Genomic DNA, 26,281 nt, shown 5'->3' on the forward strand with positions numbered 1-26,281 from the left:
ACACCGGTGTCTTTTTCTGCGTCAAAGGCAAAATCTTCCAAACACGGCTCACTTCCAAACAATAATTTTGAAAAAAATGTACTTATTTGGAGTTATTCAGATCTAAGAGAAACAATTATTCATTATGGAGATTTCTTTAAATTACGAAATCAATCATTGAAGATTTTTTGAAAATGAATAATTAATCAGATTGTATTTTTGAACTAGTCTTTTTTTGGATTTTATATTTTCGTACAATTATAATTCCGATAATCTAACAGATTTTTTTTAGTAGCTATTAGACTTTTTTCTAATTAAAAAATAGCAAAATAAATTTCTGCTTGTAATTAGAGCATCGAAAAAAAAAATATGTATATTAGAGACAACGTGTTCCACCTGCATCAAAGGGTTAAAATCTAGACTTTGTCAAGTTGCCGTTTTGTGATTCTTCGACTTTACTAAAATTTAATTTCCTCTTCTGTTTTATTTGGGAAAAGGGCTTGTCTTTCCATGTTAATAAAAATAAAAGTTTTAATGTGTGAAAAAATGGTTCAGAGGTACAGCATAAGGGTGAAAAGAATTATTAAGATAAAAAAATGGTAACTTTTTTTTATTCACAGTGATAATCAGTCAATTCATGTAGAATATGTACGGTTGTTAATGTGTGAAAAAATGGTTCAGAGGTACAGCATAAGGGTGAAAAGAATTATTAAGATAAAAAAATTGTAACTTTTTTTCATTCACAGTGATAATGAGTCAATTCATGTAGAATGTGTACGGTTGTTAAACTTAACTCTCCAACTTTGCGATTTGCATCCCAACTCAGGACACTGGGTAAATCTTTAAGTCTTTTTATTCGGTCAAAGTTCTTGGTCCCATATTAATTGAATTTGATGAAAACTTGTTTTGCTGGGAGCTTGGATCGTGTAAAGGATCATCCAAGTGCTTGATCCAAGACCTTAGATAATAGAGCATTTTCTACTTTCCATCCCAGCTTTTACTTCCATTACCAATCAGCTTCGATAGTTTCATGACGTCAGCGAGTGGGCATATGATCATTTTATTTTTTTAGTCCGTTTTCATATATTCTAATTTAAATAAATTAATCTGATAGGATCCATTTGTGTTATTAAGATTTTTGTAATTTTGCCTTCATGTAAGTATGATTTTTGAAATCTTGAATCTGATCAATGCGCATGTGCACTGTTTTTCATCCGACCACTGAATGACATTCAAGAACTTTGGTAGTATCAACGAATCATCCAATTTCTTGGTCAAAGAAATTCCTCCCTAATTTTCCTTAAATCCTTCCTTCTTAAGGATTCCTTAAATTTTTAATTTAATTTGTCCTGTAGTCCGTTCTACTGACTTAACATATAACGTCAAATTAAATGTATATTTTGCAATTAAAATTGATTTAAAATAGTTTTGTCCTTTAATTTTAAAATATGGAACTGCAATTAGTGAATTCAAATGTAGTTAAATAGTGCAATTTTGTTTAAAAAAATTGCAAAATTTAGCCCTTTAAATTAGCGACTTTTGAACTTAAATTTCTTGAAAATTCTAGTGCCAGCCTTGTGGTAAAATAAAGATAGGTTTGTTCAATCTCACTATGCCAAAAACGGTGAACGGAACGATAATTCTTAGCTGGATTTCATGGAATCCAACCAAATTTTTTGTAAAGTCTTCTAGATTTCGCATCACTGAAAATCAAACTGAATCACGATTTGTTTATTTATAGGTGAGAGTTTTATACAGCCTTTCTATAATAGTGCCTCACACCTATCACATCCCATGAGGAAGATGACTCCCGGCGGCGGCTCTAATGGCCAGGTATGTTTAATCTATTTGACAAATAAACATTCTTAGTCATTGTCGATGTAGTTTTTATTTTAATGTCGCATCCCTACTTGAAAATACATGCAAAACTAATTAAAACTAGGTACTTTTCGGATCTCTTTTTCTTACAATATATTTTTTTTTTCTTTCTTTCTTTTTTTATTCTTTCAATGGAATATTTTTAATTGATTTAATATTTAGCATAGTAATGTTTAATTTATTGTAATTTTTATAAATTTTGATTTAGTAGCGTTGCAATTTTTGTTTTCATTTATTAAACCGTTACTTTTATTAATTACATTCTGTAATTATTTAATAATTTTGACCCGTGTGATTTTGTGTTTGGCATATTGGCTTCAATATGATTCCATAGTCATCTTTTTTCTCTCTATTGTCATTTTTATTATATCCTTTTGTAAGTGGCTTTTTTTTTGGGGGGGGGGTAAGATCATTTCTGCTTTTTTATATTGAAACTAGTTGCACTGAAAATTTCTTTGTCCAAAAACTTGTTAATATATTTGTTAAATCATTAAGAGCTTTGATTTTTTTTCAAAGTTTAAGTAATAAATTAGTTTCTTGATTAAAAACTTCTTTCGCTTCAAAAATGTGCAAATTAGAAATCACAGTCGACATGTTTCAAGTGTTCAAAATCAGGCGCCCATTTTTAAGACTTGCCAGACGTGAGTCAGAAGAAACAAAAGTGAATTGATGTATAAAGCGAAAAGTTGCCAACAAAAAATGGAAAATGAAGGTAAGAAGCAAAACTAGAAAAATCACAGTGGCCAAGAGGGGTAAATCAGGGGAAAATATATTTTCACGTGCTATGGAGAGGTGGTAAGGAACAAATCTCGTTAAGATAATCAGTATTCATATGAATAAAACAAGATTCCACGACATTATGATGAGCTGATGCGACTGGGGTGGAAATAATTTTGGGATTGTCGAAGTTGAATTTGTTCCTAAGATAATGTGCAGCAATTAATAATTTCTTATTACTTGATAACGGACATATCTACCGTGTTACTTACGACTAAATTTTAAAGCTCGCTTTAAAATTTTTCTCTTCTGTACTTTTTTTAAATCTTTTTTTTTCTCTTTCGCAAACTGCGGTTCTTCTAGTTTTGTTTCGCACTTTTATTTTTATATTTTTCGTTGCCAACGTAACATTTCTTATTTCAAATAACTTTTGTTTCTTCTCATTTACCTCTGACAAGTCTTGAAAATGGGCGTCTGATTTTGAGCGCTTGAGACATGCTGACTGTCATTTTCTACTTCTATTTTTTTCTCGAAGCGAATCAAGTTTTTAATCAGGTCAATAAATTAGTTGCTATTAGTTATTATTAAACTATATTTTATCTTTATCAATCTTACTTGTTTTTGTAAAACAAAGAAATCCTTTACAAAAAATTTATCGAAATGTTATTTGTTTAATTTTCAGATTCACTTAACTCATGTCATCGTGCACAGCCAACCCGATAGCTTGCCAAGTACACCTTCAGATGCTGGTCATTCCCCTAGCCTGTCAAAAGGTAAAAACTACAAAATGCTGTGAAATGTTATTATGTTTGATACCGTTACAATCATCGCCTTCATGTACCTAGTCATAAATATAATAACCAATAAACTTATGATTGTTAATATTCTTTTAGTTATTAGTAATATTCTTAGATTCTCTTAGTTATTGTCTTGAATTTTTTCTTACCATGCGTTATTTCGAAGCAACACAACTTTGAAGAAATATTCTTCATTCCCTTTTTGGTTTGAGGTGGATTTGTTTGTTTGGTTTCAACCAACGTTGCGTTGCTGCTTTTCTAGTAATTTTTTTAAAAATTTTGTTTTATATTTCGATTGAACTAATAATTACTAAAACTAATGGATAGAATAGTGGTCTAATTTCATCTTTGTTTATTTTGATGTGGTACAAAACCTTAAAGTCTAATGAATGTAATGTTTTGTATGTACTATCTTGTTTGACTTGTGGTTCCCTATGTTTGGCAACTGAAATCGACTGACTAGAGGCGTGCTAATTAAGAAGGAAGAAGAAAAGAATATGAATGATTTGTGTGAACAAATAAGTGTGGCTTACTCCATTTTGGACCTCTATTCTAATAAGGTTTTCATATAATCCAAGTATTTAGATGTTTTTCGAGCTTGTTTTTTTATTATGTATTTTAATGATCTGAAATCAATAGATCATTCTCCTTAGAAGATCAAGGAATCAACGTTAACAGCCCTAAGTTTGATCATGTGTTTTTTTTTTAAAGTGGGGTGGAAAACTCATACATTTTGTAAAACTTTCAGTTAATTAATATTACATTTTAAACTTAGTAATTAATTGTTACGTTTTTTTTGTCATTAGGAAGTAAAATGAGTACTACGCTGACTTCGGTAAAATGCCGTATTATTGATATAAACAGCTATACAGGTATATAAACAGCAAATCACGAGTACTTGTAAATTTTGAGGAAAACATACACACTTTGAATTTCAATGAACTGAAAATGAAATCATTAAAAAATTCTGTCAGAAACTTATTTATTTTTGTAATATTTTATTTGTAATTAGGAAGATTAATGAGTGGCACGCAGGCCTCTTTAGAAGATCAAGGTATCGATATGAACAGCCCAGGAAGGCATAGCCCTGGTGGTAGTAGCGGCGGGAGCAGTATTTCGAGACATTCTTTATCTAGTCTGGACAGTGGACGAGCTTCAGGACCTGGTTCTGATGGAGGTGGAAAGGTAAGTTTTGCAAAGACTTATTATTTCGTTACTTGTTGAATTGTTCTATTTACTAAAAATGCGCATTAGAATGACGTACGTGTCTGTTGTCATTCCTATTTCATCAGAATTTTTATTATCATAGTTCGCCGTTGTTATGTTAGGAGCCTGATTATTTATGTTTTTATTATTACATTAGGAGATCTGTTTAGATATTTTTTAATTAAATACTGTGGGATTTATCTGTTTCGTTATTTTTTTTTTTAATTTTTTTTTTTTTTTTTTTTTTTTTTTTTATTATAGTTAAGTTGTTCAAGCGCCCTCGTTAAACTTAAAAAGTGGTAGTAAAATTTCTAAATAGTTATTTGAAAACTCACTACTTTGCCTTCACAATTTTAAAATTCTGGAACAGAAATCCCTATTAAAAATTCTGCATGAGAAACACTTTTTTAATGATAGGAGAAGTAAAGAGATGATGTTACTTTTGATTTGGAGATTTAACTTTGAACTGTACAAGATTTATAAACAACCTGATATCATTAAATACATAAAAATAAATAGAATGAATTGGATCGCCCACGTGAATCGAATGAGTGACGACAACACAATAAAAAAGACACTGCTTTTTAGACCCACAGGAAAAAGAAAGCGGGGAAGGCCGCGGTTGAGATGGGCTGACTCAGTGCAGTCTGATTTTCTCGCAATTAATGAAAAAAATTGGAGATCAAAGATAAATCGGAAGTCGTCATGGAGAAATCTTCAGAGGAAGGCATTGGCTCATATTGGGCTGTCTAGCCAACTATGATGATGATGATGTTCCTTTTGAAACTTTGCTACCAGTTTTTTAGTACGCTTGTCAGCTTAATTATAGTACCAGAATAATTAACTGTATATAATGTGTGTTTATTTAATTTTTTCAAATACTTGTTAAAATTTAATTTAGCTGTTGATTATTTTTCCATACTTAATTTGAGTATTATGAATGCTTTTTGTAGGCAGTGAACCGTAGACTGTCCATCCAAAGCTATGAAGGTTCCTCACCACAGCGACGATCTTATCATAGTTCGAGCTCTAGCATTGCCAGCGTAGGAGACGATTTGGGGCCGGGACCCAACGTTGCCGAAATGGTCTTGCATGGGCTACCGGTGAGTACCAGATATATTTTTTAAAAATTCAAGAAGATTCTGCATTCTGGTTTTTGTTTAATTTTCGCATCACTTAAAAAAAAACAATAAAAGTAAATTTGAAATTTCTTCTTCTTCTTCTTCTCATTGGTACGACAGCCCAGGATGGGCCTTGGCCTTCTCAACAAGCCTATGCCAAGACATTCTTCCCTTAGCCAAGGTTCTCCAGTTAATTATCTTTAAAATTTGTAGGTCCTTTTCAAGGCAGTCTAAAAATCTTAGGTTTGGTCGTCCTCTTTTTCTTGTACCTGTTGGCCTGGCACAGAAATTTAAAATTTCAATTTGCAAATTTTTCAATCGCTAATTTTTTTTTATAAAGTTTTTTTTTTTTTTTTTTTTTTTTTTTTTTTTGCAGTCTGCAATTTATAAATTTTTATCAATCGTCTCACCATTCTTACGCACACATATCACACAACACATGCGTCGAAAAGTTACTTATACAGTTATAATATACAGTTCTAAAAGCAAACTTTTTTTCTCAAGATTTTAAAAAAATCTAAACTACTCAAGACTTTTCTCAAAGTGCAAAATGTTTTAGAAATTTAATGTCTGGTTAGGTTTTTGTGCATAATATTCATTGTAGATGGTTTTTTTAAATTTTTTTTTTTTTAAGAAATATAATTTTATTTACTTGGCATCATTTAAAAAAAAAAGAAAAGCGTTGACAGACATTTATGTTATAATTTTTCTTTTATTTTTCATCAAGTTTTGTTTCATATCAAACGCCTCCGTTGAGTAAAATTTATGTATATTTTGATAGAACGTCACACCCAATCAATCATTATTAAAAATATCCACATTTGTCACTTGGGGCTTTAAGTGTATCTGGCAAAGGAGGATAAGCCTCCTTTCCTTTCAGCATAAATCAATCAAACATCCAAGGCCATCTGTGGACTACTTGGATGAGCTGGCTATATTTTACATCGGGTTCCTTTAATACCGATGCTTAATCCTGTTGGCGCAATTCATAAGAGCAATATGATGGAAATGTCCTCTAATTGCTTTTTTCTCCCCATATGGGGAGAAAAAAAACTCAGTCAAGTGAAAGCAATATCGGTACCCAAGTTTATGAAAACTTCTCTTTCCTACTATCCTGTTATCTGGACATTGATATTAAAGATACGTCCTCGCGAAAAAAGTAGTACAAAAAGGAAAACAGAGTAAGAAACAGAAAGACGCTCAATTATTTTATTCATAAGAAATGATGTTGTAAGGAAGGAAAATAATTCATATGTGGTTTTCAAAGAAAAAAGGCGTTTTTTTTTGTTGTTGTTTAGTAAAATAAAAATCACGAGTTAATGCACAGTTAACGAAGACAAACATTTGTTTTGAAGCTATGATAAATGCCATCAGTAGTGCGGAAAGAGAGAAGTTCTGGCACTGATGGTGGCATTAGTTATAGTACCGAAACGGCTGTCTGTCTCTTGACTATTTTTTAATCAAAATATTATATATTTGATCGTTTAATTTAATTTGTTTAAGTAACTAACATGATGTATTAAGTTTTGTTATTTGTGCTTGGTTATCTTTAACACGCTATACACCACAACGTACAACGTTGAAAAAGATTTTGCATTATAATAAATGCACGTTCTCTCCGTTAAATATATAATGAGTTTCTTTTCTTCAATCAATGTCTATTCTTAATTGTTTCGAAAAATGTAACAGGATGCGTGACGTTTTTAAAAAGTGCTTAAAGGAGCTTATTTTCGCTTTTTATTTTTTAAAAGCTCTAGGCATGCTTTTTTCATTGAACATTTTTAAGAAGCTCTTAATTTCCCCTCTTCCTAAATGATTTTTTTTTTATTTTTTACCATGTCGATTTTCACCACGAATTACGCAAAAGGCCTAATTTTCATGTTGTTCCTTCCAACATTTTCACAATTCATTCAACCATAAGCTACTTTTGCATACCGTAGGTCCGTAGCGTATGAAATTGCCAATCACTTATGAAATGTTTGATGAAATACTTGCAGATCCGCACGTGCTGACACTGAGCTGGATTCGGTGGGAAGGTTCTTAAACTCATGTGCAACTCAGTGCAGAGATCCTCGATTTCAAGTTCCATTTTCCGCCCTTAGAAATCAAACCGAAGAATTTATCAAATTTTTGCTGATCATAGGGAGCAACTAAACATTGCTAATTTCTTTTCCCTAATGACAATAATTTTTTTTAATTTCTCTTATAAATTTCATCATTGGTGTAGCACCATCGTCGTCACTGGAAAGCCAATATCCTTCTTGTGCTATTCTGTTTATATATCAGTACCAGTTCTATTTATATATCTATAATCAGTTCTGTTTATATATCTTTGAACTTGGCTTGGATCTTTCACTAATTACGTATTTTCATGTGGGCCCAGAGCGAATTTTCAGTGCTCTTAAGTTATTTATTAAAAAAACTCAATAATATTTAAAGACAAGAATTTTTTTAAAAAAGTGTGAAGGGAGAGGCTTTTGACAACTTTAACATTTAGCAAATGCAGTAAAAAAATCTATGTTCATTCAGATTTATCATTGCAAAAAACTTCAACTTAATGATTTGATTTAAAAAAATAATATAAAAAATTCAATAATCTCAGATTTGATAAATATTTTGTGTGTAGGAAACCATGTAATAATTTACTTCTGACAGAAATGTCAAAAATCATTGAAATTTTTTTAAAAAGAATACTGACATAACAAAGTTTAACAAAAATTTAATAGGGGCCATCCACTAATTTGCATTAGTAATAAGATTTTATTAAGTTTTCTTAGTTTGCTTAATTCTTTACATATCCTTATAAATGCAGTATGATTAATAACTTTAATCTTATTAATGTTTTATTGATTATACTTTTACAAATAACTCTTATTTAAATCTAAAAAATAAACCCGAAAGCTTTTTTGAATTATAATTTAACTAATTATAATTTCAAATTAAAGTTATTCTTTTTTTTTTTTTTTTTTTGCAAAATCAAATAAAGTTAAATAATTATTAAACTGCTGTTTGTAGAAAATGCAACACCATGAAAGAATCATCAGAATCAAATGAAATTTAATGCAGAAACGACTTGTACTGATACAAATAAATGATGAAATTTTCAAAACAAAAGAAACAAATTAAGCGTCCGAAATCAGTATTTGGTGCAGCCACCACGCGCTGCAATAAGTGCTGCTATACGACGTGGCATGGAGTCAAACAGATGTTGAATATCTGCTTGAGGAAGAGAATTCCATATCGCTTGTATGCGCAACCAAAGTTCGTCTTTGGAAACTGCAGGACGCGGATCACGAGTGAGACGCCGACCAACCATATCCCACACGTGCTCAATAGGCGACATATCCGGCGAATAAGCAGGCCAAGGAAGAAGTTGCATGCGTTGTGCTGAACAGAAGTCTCTAACAGTCCGCGCAACATGTGGGCGTGCATTATCCTGCTGAAAGATAGCTCCAGGGATGCCTTGAAGGAAAGGAACGACTTCGGGCTGTAGCACTTCACGGACGTATCTGTTGCTATTGAGATTACCCTCAATTCGTATCAAATTGGATCGTCCATGATACGAAATCGCACCCCAGACCATAACTCCGGGTGTTCGACCACTATGTCGTTCAATAATACACTCAGGAAGGCAGCGTTGACCGGCATAACGTCTAACACGAACACGGCCATCATGGGTCCACAAATTGAAGCGTGATTCATCTGAAAAGACAACTTGGTGCCAATCAGCTCGCCAGTCTCTGTGCTCAAGAGCCCACTGCCGACGCAGCCGTCGATGATCCGCCGTGAGGGGAATCCTGTATAATGGCACCCTGGCACGCAATCCACGGCGCAGCAGACGACGACGAATTGACGAAGCCGACAATTGTACACCTGTAGCAGTAGACCAATGTGCTGCCAGCTGCCTGGAGGAAGCTGTGCGATCATTCACCGCCATGCGGAGCAGGTGTCGATCATCGCGCTCTGACGTCACCTTCTGTCGTCCAGTGCCTGTTTTTCGAGTTGTTCGGTGCTCGTCGGTCCACTGCTTCCAAACTCGCATCACTGTGGAACTGTTCCGCTGCATACGAGCTGCTATTGCGCGATAGGAAAATCCTCCTTCTCGAAGGCCGATTATCCTCCCTCGTTCAAACTCCGTAAGTTGCTTGAATTTCTTATTCTTCCGTCGTGGAGGCATACTCAGGTCTCACTAAACGTTTGCCACTAACAAATAATCATAGACTATTTTCAACGTCCCGCTACAGCACTTTATTTATACGCTTTCAGCATCAATTCAGAGGGCGCTGCGCGCGCCACGCACGCGCGATGGCTCTGAAACTTTATTAATTTGCATAATATCCTATAATTGACATTTGCTGCGAATTTCATTTGATTCTGATGATTCCTTCATGGTGTTGCATTTTCTACAAACAGCAGTTTAGTTTAAAAAATGTATGTATTTAAAATTCTGCATAAATTGTTTTTATGGTAGATAATATAGTCAAGAAAAAAGTTAATTTTCTAGGTTTTTTAAATTTTTTTTTTATCATGATCATGTTGAGTTTTTATAATGTTTTTACATCTAGTTTGTTAATAATATACAGATATTTCATCAGTAGGAAGAAAATATTTTTTATTAGTGTTCGTGTCCTAATTATTGTTTTCTTTTTTTAAAAAAAAAGTACTTAAAATTATTTTTTAAATGCTTAAAAAGGGCTTTTAAGCCCTTTTAATAAGCACCTTCTGAGGTGCTTATTTTTTGTTAAAAAATTTGCCTGCACAGCCTGTGTAACTAACTGTTCTTTAGAAATTGTTAAGAACTGTATTGGATGATGTAAGAACTAAATTCATTGTCGCTTTTGAAGGAAGAAATGAAATTTTTCTGGAGACTCCTTCAAAAAGTTGTGCGCCACAAATAAATTAATGTAAAATTCAATTGAAACTCAAGTTTTTATTAATATGATGCTAAGAAATATCGAGGAAAAAAAAAACTTATTGAAATAATTCTATTTAAAAAATGGAAAAAAAGAGAAAAAGACTAAGCCTCTTAAACTTTCATTAGCATTTAAAGTTTCTCAATTTCTTAGTCAAAAGTAATGTTACAAATTATGTAAAAAAAGAAAAAAACTTAAACGAAATGAATTTATTCCGGTAATTTAGATTTAAAAGGTTGTAAAGCAATTTAAACATGTCGGTTCTAATTTTGCTTTAAAAAATGTGTTTGCGATTCTTTCCCTTAATTGATTTTTCAACCTGCTGTTATTGCTCCATTTATTTCATTCGTTTTTTTTCCTCCTTCAAAGGTAACGTTTCTATAGCGAGCTTGACTGAGATATTGACTTCAACGATTTGGTTTTATCGTTTGCATTTTTGCGTTCGTGCTTTGAATGTGGATGGGAAGTTTGGTTGGGAGGAGTGGCAACGGAATGGGCGAGGATATCGATTCTTTCCCCGTGAAGGTGGGATGACAGCTCAACAACGGAATACTTTCTTGTTGGAGAAAAAGGAAGAAAAAAAAATGTACAGGAAAAAATTGAGTTTCTCCCTCCTCAAATAATAATAATAAAAAAAAAAGGTGTTAGAGTTTTTTTTTATTGTAAGTAGTCATTCATATATTTGCCTTAGTTTTAACACTTTTTATTTTTATTTTAGTGTTATAGTTTTGCATCTCAATGTTATCAACGAAAAGTTGCTTCGAATATTTGAAACACCAATTTATTTCTAAGTCTTGTTTTGGCAATCGCTATCATAGAGAAAGTGATAGGGCGTTAAAATTAATGTTGGAAGCTTAAATGACACTCCTTATTTGCATGGGATATCATTTAATCGCTGATATTTATTTAAATTTATTTTCAAAAGAACAAATCGCTGGTTGCAAACACTTCTAAAATAGGGGAAATAAATGGTATTCCATTAAGAGGAGGACCAAATATCTAATTTCTTCTTTTTTTTCTTTGAACAAATAGTTTATTGACTTTTTCTAAAAAAAAGGAGACTTACATGAATATTTGAAAGCATGACTATCTGTGTCAAATTTCTAGCAATTACTGTCATAAGACAGTGATAAGGTCTTAAAATTAATGATTAAAAATTTAAATAATTTGTATGAGATATCATTGAATTGTAGATATTTGTTTACATTTTCCTTTAAAAGACCAAATAATTGGTGCATACATTTCTAAAATATGAAAAATAAAAGATGGTGATCTATATAGTTTTCTTTTTTCTCTCCTTTGAAAACGAGTTAATTGGCGTTCTTAAAAAGAGAAGACTTACATGACTGTTTGAAAGCATTATTAAGTCAAGTTCAAGCAATCATTATCATAGACAAAATGATATGTCGTCAAAATTATTGAAAGAGGTATCTTGTATTGAATTGACATTTTAAGAAAATACAACTGAAAAAAAAATCAGATTTTGAAACGAGTTCCCTTATATGAATTTGTTTTTAGTATCTTGTAGCTCCTAAATCAATAAAGTTCGTCATATTACCAGAGGAAAATGTATGCCAAATTTGATCATGACTCAATTCAGAGTTCGTGAGAATTCGGTTTATGACAATTTGTTTAATGCCTATTAGTAGTTTTCGCAATTAAGAAAAATGTGCTCATTTGATGATTGGATTGACTTTTTTATTCAGTATATATTTTTTTGATTTTATATGTTAATATTTTTTTAGAATTTTTTTATATCTCGTCGTGTAAAAAAAATGATTGAAAAAAACCCGAGTAAAAAACGAGATTTATTACATTTACATAATTTGATTGAGTTCATTTGAACTTTACTTAATTTTCATTTATGTTGCGTTTAGAAAGATATTAAAAGATATCATAAGATAAGCTATCCACATTTCCTTCTTCAACTTCTATCTCTTTCTCCTTTTCTTGTATGATGTATTAAATATCCAGTGACTATGTTGTTTTATTATTGAATATAGTGCGTTTAAATATTTTTCCTGCTGTAGAATATTTAAACGTGCATACATTTGTACGTCATACACATACATTTGTAGGCAACGATACATTTGTACTTAGCGCACATACATTTGTACGCAACGATACATTTGTACTTCACCAATAGCGAGGATATTTTTTAATTCGTACAAATGACAAACAATAACTTACAGAATTTCTACGGGTCAGGGACTTTTATATTTACTTTTAAAAGCAAGGAATAGTTAGGAAAAAGTGCATTTTTTTTGTGCAAAAACCTTAACATTCTCACATGCCTAGAAAATAACCAGTACTAGAATTGTCAGTAACCGTAATCAGTTATTGAGGTTTGAGTTACATGATTTTTATATCAATTACTATCATTTGTAATAAAAATTTCACATTTTAGTGAAACTTTTCCATGCTTTCATCTTCATTCAATGATTTTTTCTGCTCACATTTTTGAATATGAGATATTACGAATTAAAAAAAAATTTTTTTTTTTGTTGAAAAATTGCATGGTATAGATAATGGTCCGGATTTTCATTGAAATTTGTGAGATACCTGATAAATCAGGGAATTTTTTCTCCCTGAAATTGAGTGAGAATCAAATTCGAATATCTAAACTAAAATCTTTAAATCTACCTGTAAAAGCCTGACTACAATTTCTGTGATCCTCATTTAATTGATTATTACATTCCTTTTTCTATGAAAACACAAATTTGTTCTACAAAGTACTGAGACTTAAAATATTTGAAATTGGGGTCCCCCCCCCGTTTTTCATAATCATCACTTTCCTGTTCTTTTTAAAAGTATATTGAAATTGACGTCTCTTTCATTCATAGCAAAACATTGCATTTTTCTCTTAAAAGAATTAAATATTTTTAAAAAAAAATGTAATGCTCTATTATAGACGAAGACTGTTGAAAGGGAATGTCAACTGATGTATAATTTCGTCTAGAATATTTAGTAAAAAGAATTAATTTGCTTACCTAGTTCATTTCCTGCAGGAAAATAAATTCGATTTGCTCGCCTATTATGGTGAGTCATTCTCCGTGTGCGCTTTAGAGGAAGGGAAGACTCACTCTAATGTAATTTTCATCTTCATTTTTCTATATTTTAGAAAGGGACATTTTTTTCTGTTTACTTTGTCTTTACTTAATTCGATTTTTTCTGGCATTTTTTATTGATTTAAATTTTTTTTATTAAGTCTACAACTCTACTCTTAAATATAACGTTAGTAAATTATGTTTTAAATCTACAGGCTAACGTTGCTTTTCACATATCATATATTGATTTGTGAAAAGTGTCACATTTTAACTAATTTTTTTAAACGTTGATTACTTTTTGAATTAAATTTTGTGCTATGTCAATAGTTTAGAAAGTACGGTAAATAATAGTAAAAATCTTGATTGTTCCTCTTTGACGCAAAACAAATGCTATCATTTGTTCAATATGCAAGACCCTATTAAGATTAACTTTTAAATGTTGTGCCTGAGAAATTATTTAATACAATAACTATTTTTAAATAAAACAATGTTTTTTTTCCATACTCTTTTTTAAAGTGAATTTATTTTATTGTATAACTTGCGTTGAACAGCATACCCAATTCTTAGTTTAACACTATTGTTGTTCAACTCCGCAGCCTTGTAATTTTGAACCTAACCCAAAAGACAAGGGAACTCCTGGCTACCGCGACTCTCGTCAAGTGAATTCTATATAATGACAACTTTTTAAAGTTATTCCTTTAAAATTAATTTATTCTCTTACAATTTATGAACGAATGTTTCAAAAATGTGTGTCAAAGTTAATAATTTTATTACAAAATAATATGATTGTAGATTCATACAAGACCATTCCTTATTCATAGTTTAAAGTTCTTTTGTTTGTTTTTCTATAGTGCAGGGTTAGTACAAATAAATGACCGAATTTTAAATAGTAATTTTTTTTTGAAAACTGTTGCCGAAATTAGAAACTTCTAAACTCTTTTGCGTATACTTAAAAAATTCCGGATCAAATTCTGGTAAAAAGTACTTGCCCTCTCAGTGCAGCATCCGTAAAATCCATTTTACCACCAAATCAATTTTTACTGTAAAATTTTATGTCGTTAAGTTTTATACCATTATATTTATAAGGTAATATTTATTTCAATACAGTGATTCGGAGATTTTACGGTAAATATTGTTATAAAAATTACGGCTCATCAGACTTTTTGTTTCGTAAAAATTTCAAGTAAAAAAGGATTTTATGATGAAAGCTACTGGCATCCTGAGGGTACTGCTGTTTGATCCAAAATTACTTAACATTTAATTAAGAGAATTACTACTTTACCATAATTTGATTCAGAATCTTTTACAGTGTAGCATTAGGAACCATTCACATTCTGAAACTACAAAATGTATTGAAATAACTTTATTATTATATATTAAATTATTGTTTTTGTTTTGTAAGAAAAGGGACACACAAATTGAAACTTTAAAAAAAAAAAACGAATTTTTTTTTTATTTTGCGTATTGTTTAAAGAAAATAGGTTAAATTTTGAAAATATAAATTTACTAATGATAGAAAGTAACGTTTGTTGTTTGGCTGTGTTTTTCACTACATTTGGAACTGTTTTCGCGATTTACAGTTTTCTAAGAAAAGGAAAAACACTTTTGAATTATAAAAAGAAAAATTAGAACTATATTGATTGAATAGCGCAGAAGAAATAAAAATTTAGAAACTTAATATATTTAAGTTCACTAAACAATTTTTTATAATTTTGACCTCAAACCAACAAAGTGGGAAGTTTTGTATTACATATTAAAACAAACATCATAAAACAGTTTTCGATTAAGCTTTTCATTTCTTTGATTTTAATCAAGATAAAAATTTCGATTAAGTTATAATTTTTTATAAATTCGTCTTACAATTATAATTTACTTAGAAAAGCCTCTTACGAAATTTATGTTACTATTCCTTTTTTTACAATTACCATTCGAGATACTAAATTTTAATATGCTTTCCTGACATCTCGTACATAAACTTATTACACTTTAAGTCAAAATCTTCTGTTCAAACTCAACTCAAGCTTAGTTTATTCAAGTAGTAATTGACTCGCAAACCATTAATTTTACTAATTAGTGCAACAAAAACTACTAAACCCAAGCTGTAATCAGTACGCAGCCATCATATTAGAAAACTCAAAAATCTTTTACTTCCTCGCTCTTTCTTCCCTCCTTAATGGGAATACAATGGGTGAGAGCCGAGTTAGAAAGAGAGTTGTAAAGGGGCGTGTGAGTATCCGCCAGGGGGCGCTCTCTACGTATTCCGTGAAACCTTGACCCTATAGTCTCTATCGATCTCTCAGGGTACCATTGAACGAAACGGCAAAGCGCATTTATCAAATCCTAAATCATTATTCCGCTGCGGCTGCTTTTAGAGAAGGGGATTCCTGCTTTTCTTAACTTCCCAGGTGAGAGGTAGGGTGAGTGGGATAATCTAAAAGGGGAGAGGTGAAATGATGTTTTCCTGAATTTCGACCACTCGGGGAGTTTTAATGACCCGAATTTCTCATTTGGGGGAGCATCGATTGGGATATAAATCTTTTATTCTCTTGTTTTATCTCAGATCTCTCTTCATAAGGTTATTTAAACATTGAATGGTGAAAGTGTGAATATTGTCCTTTAGGAAAATTAAAGCTTCTTCTCTCCAAGAGTACTAAACTCTGAATTTGACAACAGATATAAACTTTTAACATATTGCGTAAAAATTTTGAATGAATTATTTTATTTAACATCATGATTTATTGTCTTGTTTTTTTTATCACCAGTGATGAATTGTCCAATAATTTATTTGATCCATGGCACTTAAACATTCAGCTACCTGGTTTTATAATTTTGTACGAATTCAATTAAAAAAAGAAAAAGAAAAACCTCTAGAGCCTCTGGCAAAAGCATATTTTCCTCATTAAATTATTTTTTAGTTGTTTGAAGTGCTCTGCATTTTGTTTTGCGAAAATAAAACCACGGTATGTTACCCACTGTACCTCAAACGATATGTTACATCTATGCATCCTTTATTGAACAATAACCCATATATATATATATGTATAATACAATAAAGAGAAAGAAAAGAAAAAAGAGCTAAATAATAACTAAAAAATAATAATTTAATTAACTTAGATATCTATGTATATTTATAACAACCCATATATGGCACACCGGTGACCTTTTTATGTATTTTTTTACTCTGTAATTACAACCAAAAATATATATTTATATTTTTTAATTATAAAAAAAAATAAAAGTTGCTAAAAAATTTGTTGTAATATCGGAATTTAATTTGTATTAAAGTATGAAATCCAAAAAAAAAAAAAAATTTCTTCTTCCATTTATATTCAAAAATTAATCAATAATTGATTTTGTGAATTAAAGAAATTTTAATGATGAATAAGTGTTTCTCTTAGATAACTACAAATATGTGAAAATTTGAAAAATAATTGTTTGAAAGTGAGCCAAGATTTTACCTTTAACGCAGAAAAAGGCACCGGTGTTTCATGCTGTATTTCATAACTATCAATTATTGAAATGCTAAATCTCTTCTTTTGACTTTTTTTATAGTTATTTTGCCATAAATTAATACAAAATAATAAAAAGAGTATGAAAAATGTATTTAAAACAGATATTCTGCACCAAGTGATTAAAGGATGCAGCATCCTGTTATAGTATTAGGCTATTAATAACAAAATACAACAAGTTAAAATTAGTTTTTATTGAAAAAAGTTGTAATTATGTGGAACAAAATCATATGGCCTGCATTCGCAAGGTAAGAGTTGGGCGACTGCAACTAGGTGATATGTGAAGTTAATTTTTATTGAAAAAAAAATATAATTATGTTGTACGAAATGATATGACCCTCATTCATAACATAAGAGTTCGACTACAACTTCTAAGTAAAATTTGAGACATTACTTAGTTTAACTCTTTTTTTTCTTCGAAGCTCCGCACAAAAAGTTTGCAGGCAGTTGTAATTGATTATACAATGTATGCAGAGTGTTCCTCAACGACAACTGTTTTTAAAATCCATATAAAAAAATTGAGGCTAAGAAGTGTAACAAGCATTAAATTATTGTTGGGGATATTAAATTGAATTTATAATGTGGTAAATGCGAAGAACCAAAAACAAAAGGAGTTTTGAACCATAATATGAAATTATTAAGTCCAAAGCGTGATCAAAATAAATTAAATTTAGGTTAAGCATAATGGAAATACATTGGTTGAGGATCGAAATAACTATGGCAATTTGTCTCAAAGTTTTAAATCAATTTGTGTCAAAGTTTTACTCCAAAGAGTAAAAAAATTTCTTTTCAATGGAAGTGTTAAATTTCGATAGTGTTTCTACTACTTTAATATTAATTAGTAACCTCTAACGTTCAGACTTTATTTACTTCATTTTCGACAAGAGTTTTAAAAATATGTATTAAAGGCGGTCATTACAAAACACCATGTAATATATGTACTTAATTATATTAATTATAGTTGCGATATGAATGAAGAAATAACCACTGGTGCAAATAATAAGCAAAGGCAGGTGTAAATAATCATGTATTATCTAGGGCGTATTATTAAAAAATTATATTTTATTTATAATTTTTCATTGATCGTTTCGCAACTAAACCTTTATTGAAAAGTCGGAGAAATTCTATCATATTAACATACTTAACTTGCAAAACAACTCCTCTCGTTGTTTATAAAGTTTTAAAAATGTCATAAACCAAAGTTCTGGTTAATTTTTTCATAGTTAATGTTGGCTTGCCGTTTTAATCAATAAAACTCACAATGAAATAATGCCCCCGATGTCCAAAATAATTACAGTTTACACCAGTTATTCTACTATTATCCAGAATCATTTTTAAAACTTTGAATTCTACAATATATTTATCACTATCCAATGCAATACATCCCGGTTTTCGAATTACCGCGAACTGATATCAACAATAATTGTAACGTCTCTTATTACGGGTTAAATTCTATGAAGCTAATTTCCTTTGCCTGATTGGCGTTTTATTGGTACAAGTCATTAAGAGAAAGATACGGCGAAGTTTCGTAGCCATTACATACCCCTATTTCCGACTTGAATTAGCTAAATACTACTGTTTCCTTTCAGAGAATGCCCTATTGTGTCCGAATCATTTAATGGGTTAGTTCACACGTAGAATGCTCAATTATTAAATCAAACGACCACTATTTGTAAAAGTTATTTTATGAAGGGTATAATAATGGTATGTATCTTTTTGTCCTTTTGTTACTGTCTTCAGGTATCAAATTGTGTTTTTTAAACCATATAGCGGCAAACAACGATATTTGTATACTATAACCTTTCTTTCTCTTTGCATGGCAACTGATATTTGTTGTACTTTTCTTCTTCACTTTTGCGCATTACCACGGACCATTCACAAAATATCATTTCATAAAAACGGACCCTTCACAAAATGATTTTTCTTTTAATCGGACCCTTCACAAATTTGTTTATCTTCATTATTGTTTTGTTAATCGAATAAACCCTTCCCAAGGAAAAAAAATAAAGATGGATGTAAACGAATAAAGTTTTGTCTTCAGCAGACGCTTCTTCCTATATTCGTCCGAAATTAATATTCTGCGTTCAGCAATATAGGTTAAATACCAAATATTTGTATGTTGCATCTCTAATTTAGAAGCAGCAAGTGCTGTTTATTTTTGAAAATTTAATTTTTTTAAGTTTAGTTTTAGAGTGTTGAGCATAATCTTGTATCTATTTACAATTTAAAAACTCCTTGAAAAAGTTTTTTGCAATAGCAGGACCCATTTTGCACAAATTCATAAAAGTAGGACCCTGGTTGAAAGAATGTGATTTAACGTTTATTTTATATTCACAAATTACGAGTAATTTTTTCACAATTTTACAAAAACGGACCTTTAACAAAATGTCTGAACAGACCCCTGATTACTAAAAACGAAGGAATGAAACATACAACTTTCAATTCGTATTCCTTAATAAATTGATAAGGTTGGTATTTACTTAATACTTAGAGTATAGAAAAATTCAAAAATTCTTCTATCACCTTTCATTTTTTACCAAAAAAAAATGATCTAGCTTTTAAAATTTACAAAATAGCGAAATAGTGCTGTTCAGCAATTGATAGACCAAAATATTTACATCGGAATCAAATTTTATTCATAAACAAGAGTTTATTTTGAAAATTAAAACGATTACAAAAATGCATTTTTATGTAGCAGGCTAAACTTCTTAAGAGCATTGCGTAAGAAAATATAATTTGAACTATCTTTTTTTTCTTTCTTTTCTCTCTTTTTCAATTTTGAACCAATTTCCTCCGTTTCTCCCGTGAAAGATATAGTTTATTAATCTTTTCGATATAGCTTATAAATTCTACGATTATTCGGTTACCATTATTAACTAGTTTATTAACCTTATTATTATTATTCAGTTAATCTATCCTATTTTTAATAACTTTATTTTATTACTAATTAATTTATCAATGCTATATTATTATTTATCTTATAATTCTATTATTAATTAAAATAAAGTCGTTAACAACGCCTAAAGCACAAATAATACAATTAGGAGGGACAGGCGATTGTTTCGGTTCTGTGAGATGTACCGTCATCCGTACGAAGACTGAATCGACAGCTTGTGTCCCGAAATTGATGATGGTACTTGTCATAGTATGGAAGCGATCGCCTGTTTCTCCCAATTTATATTAGTGCTTCAGGCGCAGTTTTCGACTTATTTGCAGTACAGAGATAACCCTTATTCCTTTGGTTGTTATGGAATATATTAATCTCTCTTTATATATTTCTCTTAAAGGGCACCATAAACTTGGTTACTTCGCTATCTATTGGCTACACTATAGTTATTATTCATTTTGTTAGGTTGTCTTAAGTAATGTAAGTAGTGTGGAGTTATTAGTTATACGTTTAGTATTTAAAATAATTTAGATTTTTTATAGAAGAAAAAATAAAAACTTAAATGCGAAGTAATTGCTTAGATTTATTTCTGCACCTTTCTATAATCACTGTAGGAGTTTTAAACATAAACGGTGCTATGGTGCCGTATACTGTCATACCGATTGTTGTTGATAAAGCTTGCCCTGTTCGTGCAACACTATATACTTAGTATTCAGGGGTCTGTTTAGAAGAAATTTGGGTCCGTTAACGGACCCTTCACAAAATATCTTTTCATAAAAACGGACCCTTCACGAAATATTTTAACTTAAAAACGGACCCTTCACAAAATATTTTAACTTAAAAACGGACCCTTCACAAAACAATTTATCTTTTAATCGGACCCTACACAATTTTTTTTTATCTTCATTATTGTTTTGTTAATAAAATAAACCCTTCCCAGGGGCTGGGGGAAAAAAGACAGACGTAAACGAACTTAGTTTTGTCTTCGGCAGACGCTTCTTCCTTTATTCGTCCGAAATGAATATTCTGCGTTCAGCAGTATAGGCTAAATACCAAATATTTGTATGTTGCATCTCTAATTTAGTAGCAGCAATTGCTGTTCATTTTAATTTTTTTAATTATAATTTTGCCGTGTTGAGCATAATCTTTTATCTCTTAACAATTTGAAAACTCCTTGAAGAAGTTTTTTGCAATAACAGGACCCTATTTGCTCAAATTCACAAAAGCAGGACCCTGGTTGAATGAATGTGACTTAACGCTTATTTTATATTCACAAATTGCGAGTAATTTTTTTCACAATTTTACAAAAAGGGACCTTTCACAAAATGTCTGGGCAGACCCCTGATATTATACGATACTCAAGTTATAGCTCGAGAGGTGCGTGAGGAAGTAGTACAGCATCGGGGTAAGTTTTCTATCTTATCTCATGACAGAGATTGAAATAACTATAATACTTCTGCTGCCTACTATGCTGAATTGTCCCGATCTCATACTTACGGTGGTTTGTGTGATTTAATGGCTGCAGGACAGATTTAAAATTATTATTAAAAAGTAATGCATAAGGAAATTTGACTATATCGCGGACAAACAGAAATTGAAAACAACGTGCTTCTGAGTGAGGCATCAGCTAGACGGTGGAAAAAAATTGTTTAATATGTTATTTAAAACTAATTGAAGTGTTATGATTGAAGAAAGAGTTGTAGAATTAAAATATTTAAATATAATTGTGCTGTGTATTCGGCTCGGTTACCATTAAAGTTTAAATGCTATGGAAAAGGTCGCCAAAGGTGACTAGTTCTATTAAAAAGAACTCGACTCCTATTTTTTCACTCTACTTGATTTTATGACGAATCCTAATTAAGTATTTACTTATTCACCGGTTTTTCCCGCATTTTACGTAGCAATAAATATTTCACTGTTTATGGTTCATTCCTAAGTAGATCCTTGGCACGCGAAACTGATTTGGCTGTTTATGTATGGTTATAAAAAGAGATTTACCCCTGATTTATAGATTCGTTTGCTTACGAGCTATAAATAAAAGCTATAATTATAAGATGATTAAGAAAAAGTTCAGTGATAAATAGACATTTTAAGTTATCAATTAAGAGTTCAAAAATGATTGTAAAAGTGCTTAAAAATAAAAGAAATTTTTTTAATAAAAATTAAGAGAGTAGAAAATCTTTAAATTGTTGTAAATAATTATTTTCGTATCATTTTAAATCAATGGTAGTAGTAAATAGCATAGAGTAAGTAAATAGTATTTGCTAGTTAGTATGATAAGCTTATAAAATTTGATCAAATTAGATTAAATTTCGCGTCCTTCCAGCAGCAACGTGACGTGATGAATTGTGTGCACTGTAAAATATTTCGCATCAAATTAGAATAAAAAGTACCGGCAAGTAGAGTGCCAGTACTTTTTACCGTCAAATCCATTTTTAACAGAACATGTTAAGGATCAAAAATTCTGATACACTGCAACTTTTACAGAAATGATTACTGAAAAATCACTGAACTAATTGAATAACTGAACTGATTTTTACAGAAATGATTACTGAATAATCACTGAACTAATTAAATAAATACTACTGTAAAAATTACAGTAAAAAATGGATTTTACGTATGATGCATCTATAGTACTGGTATTTTAAACCGGAATTTGATCCGGAATTTTTTTAAGTGTAGTGGCTTTTAAAACAAAATAGGATATTTCTTTCTTTTTATCTTGTCTTTTCTACGCTTTTAAACAAGAAGTTAAAGATTTTTTTTTTTGTCTTTGGCTTATTAAAGAAAATTGCTTTATTTTTACTTATAGTCAGTTGGCACTATACTTTATTAATATTGTTCGCAAATGTGTCCATAACAAAAGAAATTGTTAGCATGAATATTTTATGAACAAAATTCGTTTTAAAGGAACATTTTAATGAACTATCCTAAGCAACTGGTATGATCATAAATTTTGCAGCTAACAATTTCGAATTCCTAAAAAAACATATCTGTAAAACGAAGCGGCGTCCACACTTGGTATGCTGAGAACATTAATAAAGTTTGATGTTAATTACAAACCAACATTAATTTATCACTGTAATAGTTAGTTTAATTGTTCATATTTAAGAAACGTCAGGAACTTTAATGTGTGTCTGGAAACTTCGTAAAATTCTCTTAAAATCTCATTAAAGTTTTAAGCTGTTATCTTTTACGACGTACTCGTAAGACCACTAGCGAACGTCTTTCCCAAAATCTTGCGTGCAATTATTTCCCTAAACCCCCTTTTTTTGAGTTGCCAATTTTCTTCTTAACATTCATTATATTGCATCATAGCAGAAACACGTCGCGTGTATAAAATGATTTAGCTGCATGTTCAGTAAACTCACTCAAGATATAGGCTTGTATATTTCGCCAAGTTTTCTCCAAAATAACGTTGTTTCACAGTAAAATTGGCAGTGGCGAGTAATTGAACACAAAATACAAGTAATTAGTTTGGCATAATCTTCTTTTCTATATCCTCATTATGTAATCTGATCACATGTCGTTCGTAAAGGGCGGAATAATTTGCATCTATTTATTAGAGATAACCGTTTAAACGATGTAAGCGGCCCATTAGTTTCAAATCATTTAATTCATTTAATTTCACTTGCGTAGAGCGCCGAAATGTCACTTCATCGTGGTTAATTTCACGCTTCATTTCTGTCCAAACCTGGTTTAATTATATTGTGGGTAAATATACCGAAAATGTTCGAGTTTTTAATCACTTATAAAAAAAAAAAACTTTCTACTATCTAAAGTTATCGATTATCGTTTATAAAAAGATTTTGGTTTTAAAATTTAGTTAACCAAAATGTTTTTAAAGTAAAGATTTCTTACTTATTTTAATTTAGGGTTATATAAGCAGGGGTCTGTTTAGAGGAAATTTGGGTCCGTTAAGGGACCCTTCACAAAATATCTTTTCATAAAAACGGACCCTTCACAAAATATTTTTACTTAAAAACGGACCCTTCACAAAATAATTTATCTTTTAATCGGACCCTACACAAATTCGTTTATCTTCATTATTGTTTTGATAATCGAATAAACCCATCCCAGGAAAGGGGGATGGAGAAGAAAGACAGATGTAAACGAACTAAGTTTTGTCTTCGACGGGCGCTTCTTCCTTTATTCGTCCGAAATGAATATTCTGCGTTCGGCAGTATAGGCTAAATACGAAATATTTGTATTTTTATCTCTAATTTAGTAGCAGCAATTGCTGTTTATTTTTTAAAATTAAATTTTTTATTATTATAATTTTGCAGTGTTGGGCATAATCTTGTATGTGTTTCCAATTTAAAAACTCCGTGAAAAAGGTTTTTGCAATAACAAGACCCTATTTGCACAAATTCATAAAAGCAGGACCCTGGTTGAAAGATTGTGACTTAACGTTTATTTTATATTCTCAAATTACGAGTAATTTTTTCACAATTTCACAAAAACTGACCTTTCACAAAATGTCTGGACAGACCTCTGATAAGAATCTGAATTGAGAAAGTGAATAAAGTTGATAATCCCAAAAACTTTTATCTATCAGTTTTTTTATTAATAATAATTTTTTGATGTATGCTACCAGCAAAGTTAGCAATCCAATATTGCATACAATGCCAAATGATAAACCGAAAAAAGTACCAGTACTTATAACTAGTATGATTATGATTTATTTGTACTAGAAAAAGTAATTTCCTAGAGCAAACAAGTAAGTTAATATTTTATTTTGTTTCCTTTAAGAAAGGCATACAATTTAAGTAATTGCGTTGAATTTTTAATAATAATCGGATTATCCTGTAGAGGTATATAATAATTCTATAATAATAGAGGTATATAATAAGAAAATGATTTCGAAATTTAACTAAATAATTGCAAAATTTTCCGCATTTTTCATCAATTTTAATTAAAATATTGCTTTATAGATATAGTTTGAAAGTTTGCATTAATTTTTTTGCAAATTATATGAAGTATAAAAGGCAGCAGTTTCTTACTTAAAATAAAAAAAAATTAATTTAAAGCTTGTCTTTATTTGAACTTTAAGAAATTATAGTTTTATGAATAAATTTTTCTATTTAATTTCTAATTCTATTATTGATAATTAGTAAGCGAATATAAAAGTTTTAAAAATCCAATTAATTAAATCGAAAGTCATTCAGAGTTATTATTTTTCTATTTTGCTGCCTATGCGTATAAACTGAGTCCGTGATTCCCGTCTTAGGTTTTCGAATAAAGAAACATTTTTTGGCGTTTTCAAAGCGTCTTAAATTAAATTTGGCTTAAACAAAATGTTATTTATTTTTAAAAAAATCAGAATCTCTCGAAAACAAAGTACATTAAGCTGATTTTGAAAATGATTCCAAATGTTAAAGAACTAAAATTCCAAATGTAGATAAAAGAGTTAATAAATAAATTGAATATCATTGACTTATGCATCATTAAAAGTTCTTATAAACGTTAACTAATGTAGTTTTGTTTTAAGATTTATTTTTACATCACAATAAGATATAACTTGTGCTTTCAAATAAGTTCTTAGTGCATATTTCTCATACTCAAAATTATCATATTAGTTCTTTCTATTTAAAAATTTTTTTTCCATTTTAATAACCAACATTTTGTGAACTTAATTTTTTTTTTATCACACTAACAAGAAAGTTTTTTTTTTTCCGTAACTTTTTATTTATTTACTTTTCTTTAAATCAGTGAACTGCTCTTTTTTTATTTATTGATTAAAGACAGTGTTATAAATAAGTTAGCGCGTTGCTTTTTTTCATCCTTAATGCAAGAATCGAAAGAGATGGGAAACGTTTTCTTCGAAATCTCATGTTACAGCGGCGTTCGCTGCTTGGCGTTAAAACCTTTGCTATCTATCGATCATTTCGCTTCTCTCGTTTCTTTAATGTTCCAGAACTGTTGGCGAAGGCGAGTAATCGATTTGTTAGCTCTTTTTTGGCGAACTTTCTTTTGATTGATAGTATTCTATAGAAATGCGCGAATTTTTATTTAACTTTCATACAGTCAAACATAATATTTCATCGAAAAGCATTAAGAGATTAATAGAAAAATAAGAATATTCCATTCGACTTCTCTATTCCGTTTGGGAAGCAGTACCTTTTTCCAGGAAAAATTTATCTTACTGTATACTATTGTTGGCGATCAATCGCTTTTTTTTTTAACTTTAAAAAAAAATTGAAATTTTTTAATTATTATTAATATTT

The 26,281-nt window shown here is 30.3% G+C and overlaps 1 protein-coding gene across 1 annotated transcript in view; it reads left to right on the forward strand.

Moving 5' to 3' along the window:
* Window positions 1-26,281, forward strand: part of LOC107452725 (uncharacterized) — a 135,738-nt gene that overhangs the window by 82,960 nt on the left and 26,497 nt on the right. Inside the window, exons 3-6 of the mRNA XM_043057155.3 lie at window positions 1,721-1,812; window positions 3,257-3,347; window positions 4,384-4,556; window positions 5,531-5,680. Coding sequence (XP_042913089.1) covers window positions 1,721-1,812; window positions 3,257-3,347; window positions 4,384-4,556; window positions 5,531-5,680 — 506 coding nt within the window. The remainder of the gene's footprint in view (window positions 1-1,720; window positions 1,813-3,256; window positions 3,348-4,383; window positions 4,557-5,530; window positions 5,681-26,281) is intronic.

The sequence above is a fragment of the Parasteatoda tepidariorum genome, chromosome 2 (assembly GCF_982258835.1).
Source record: "Parasteatoda tepidariorum strain Cologne lab strain chromosome 2, Ptep-v5.0, whole genome shotgun sequence".
Classification (NCBI taxonomy): domain Eukaryota; kingdom Metazoa; phylum Arthropoda; class Arachnida; order Araneae; family Theridiidae; genus Parasteatoda; species Parasteatoda tepidariorum.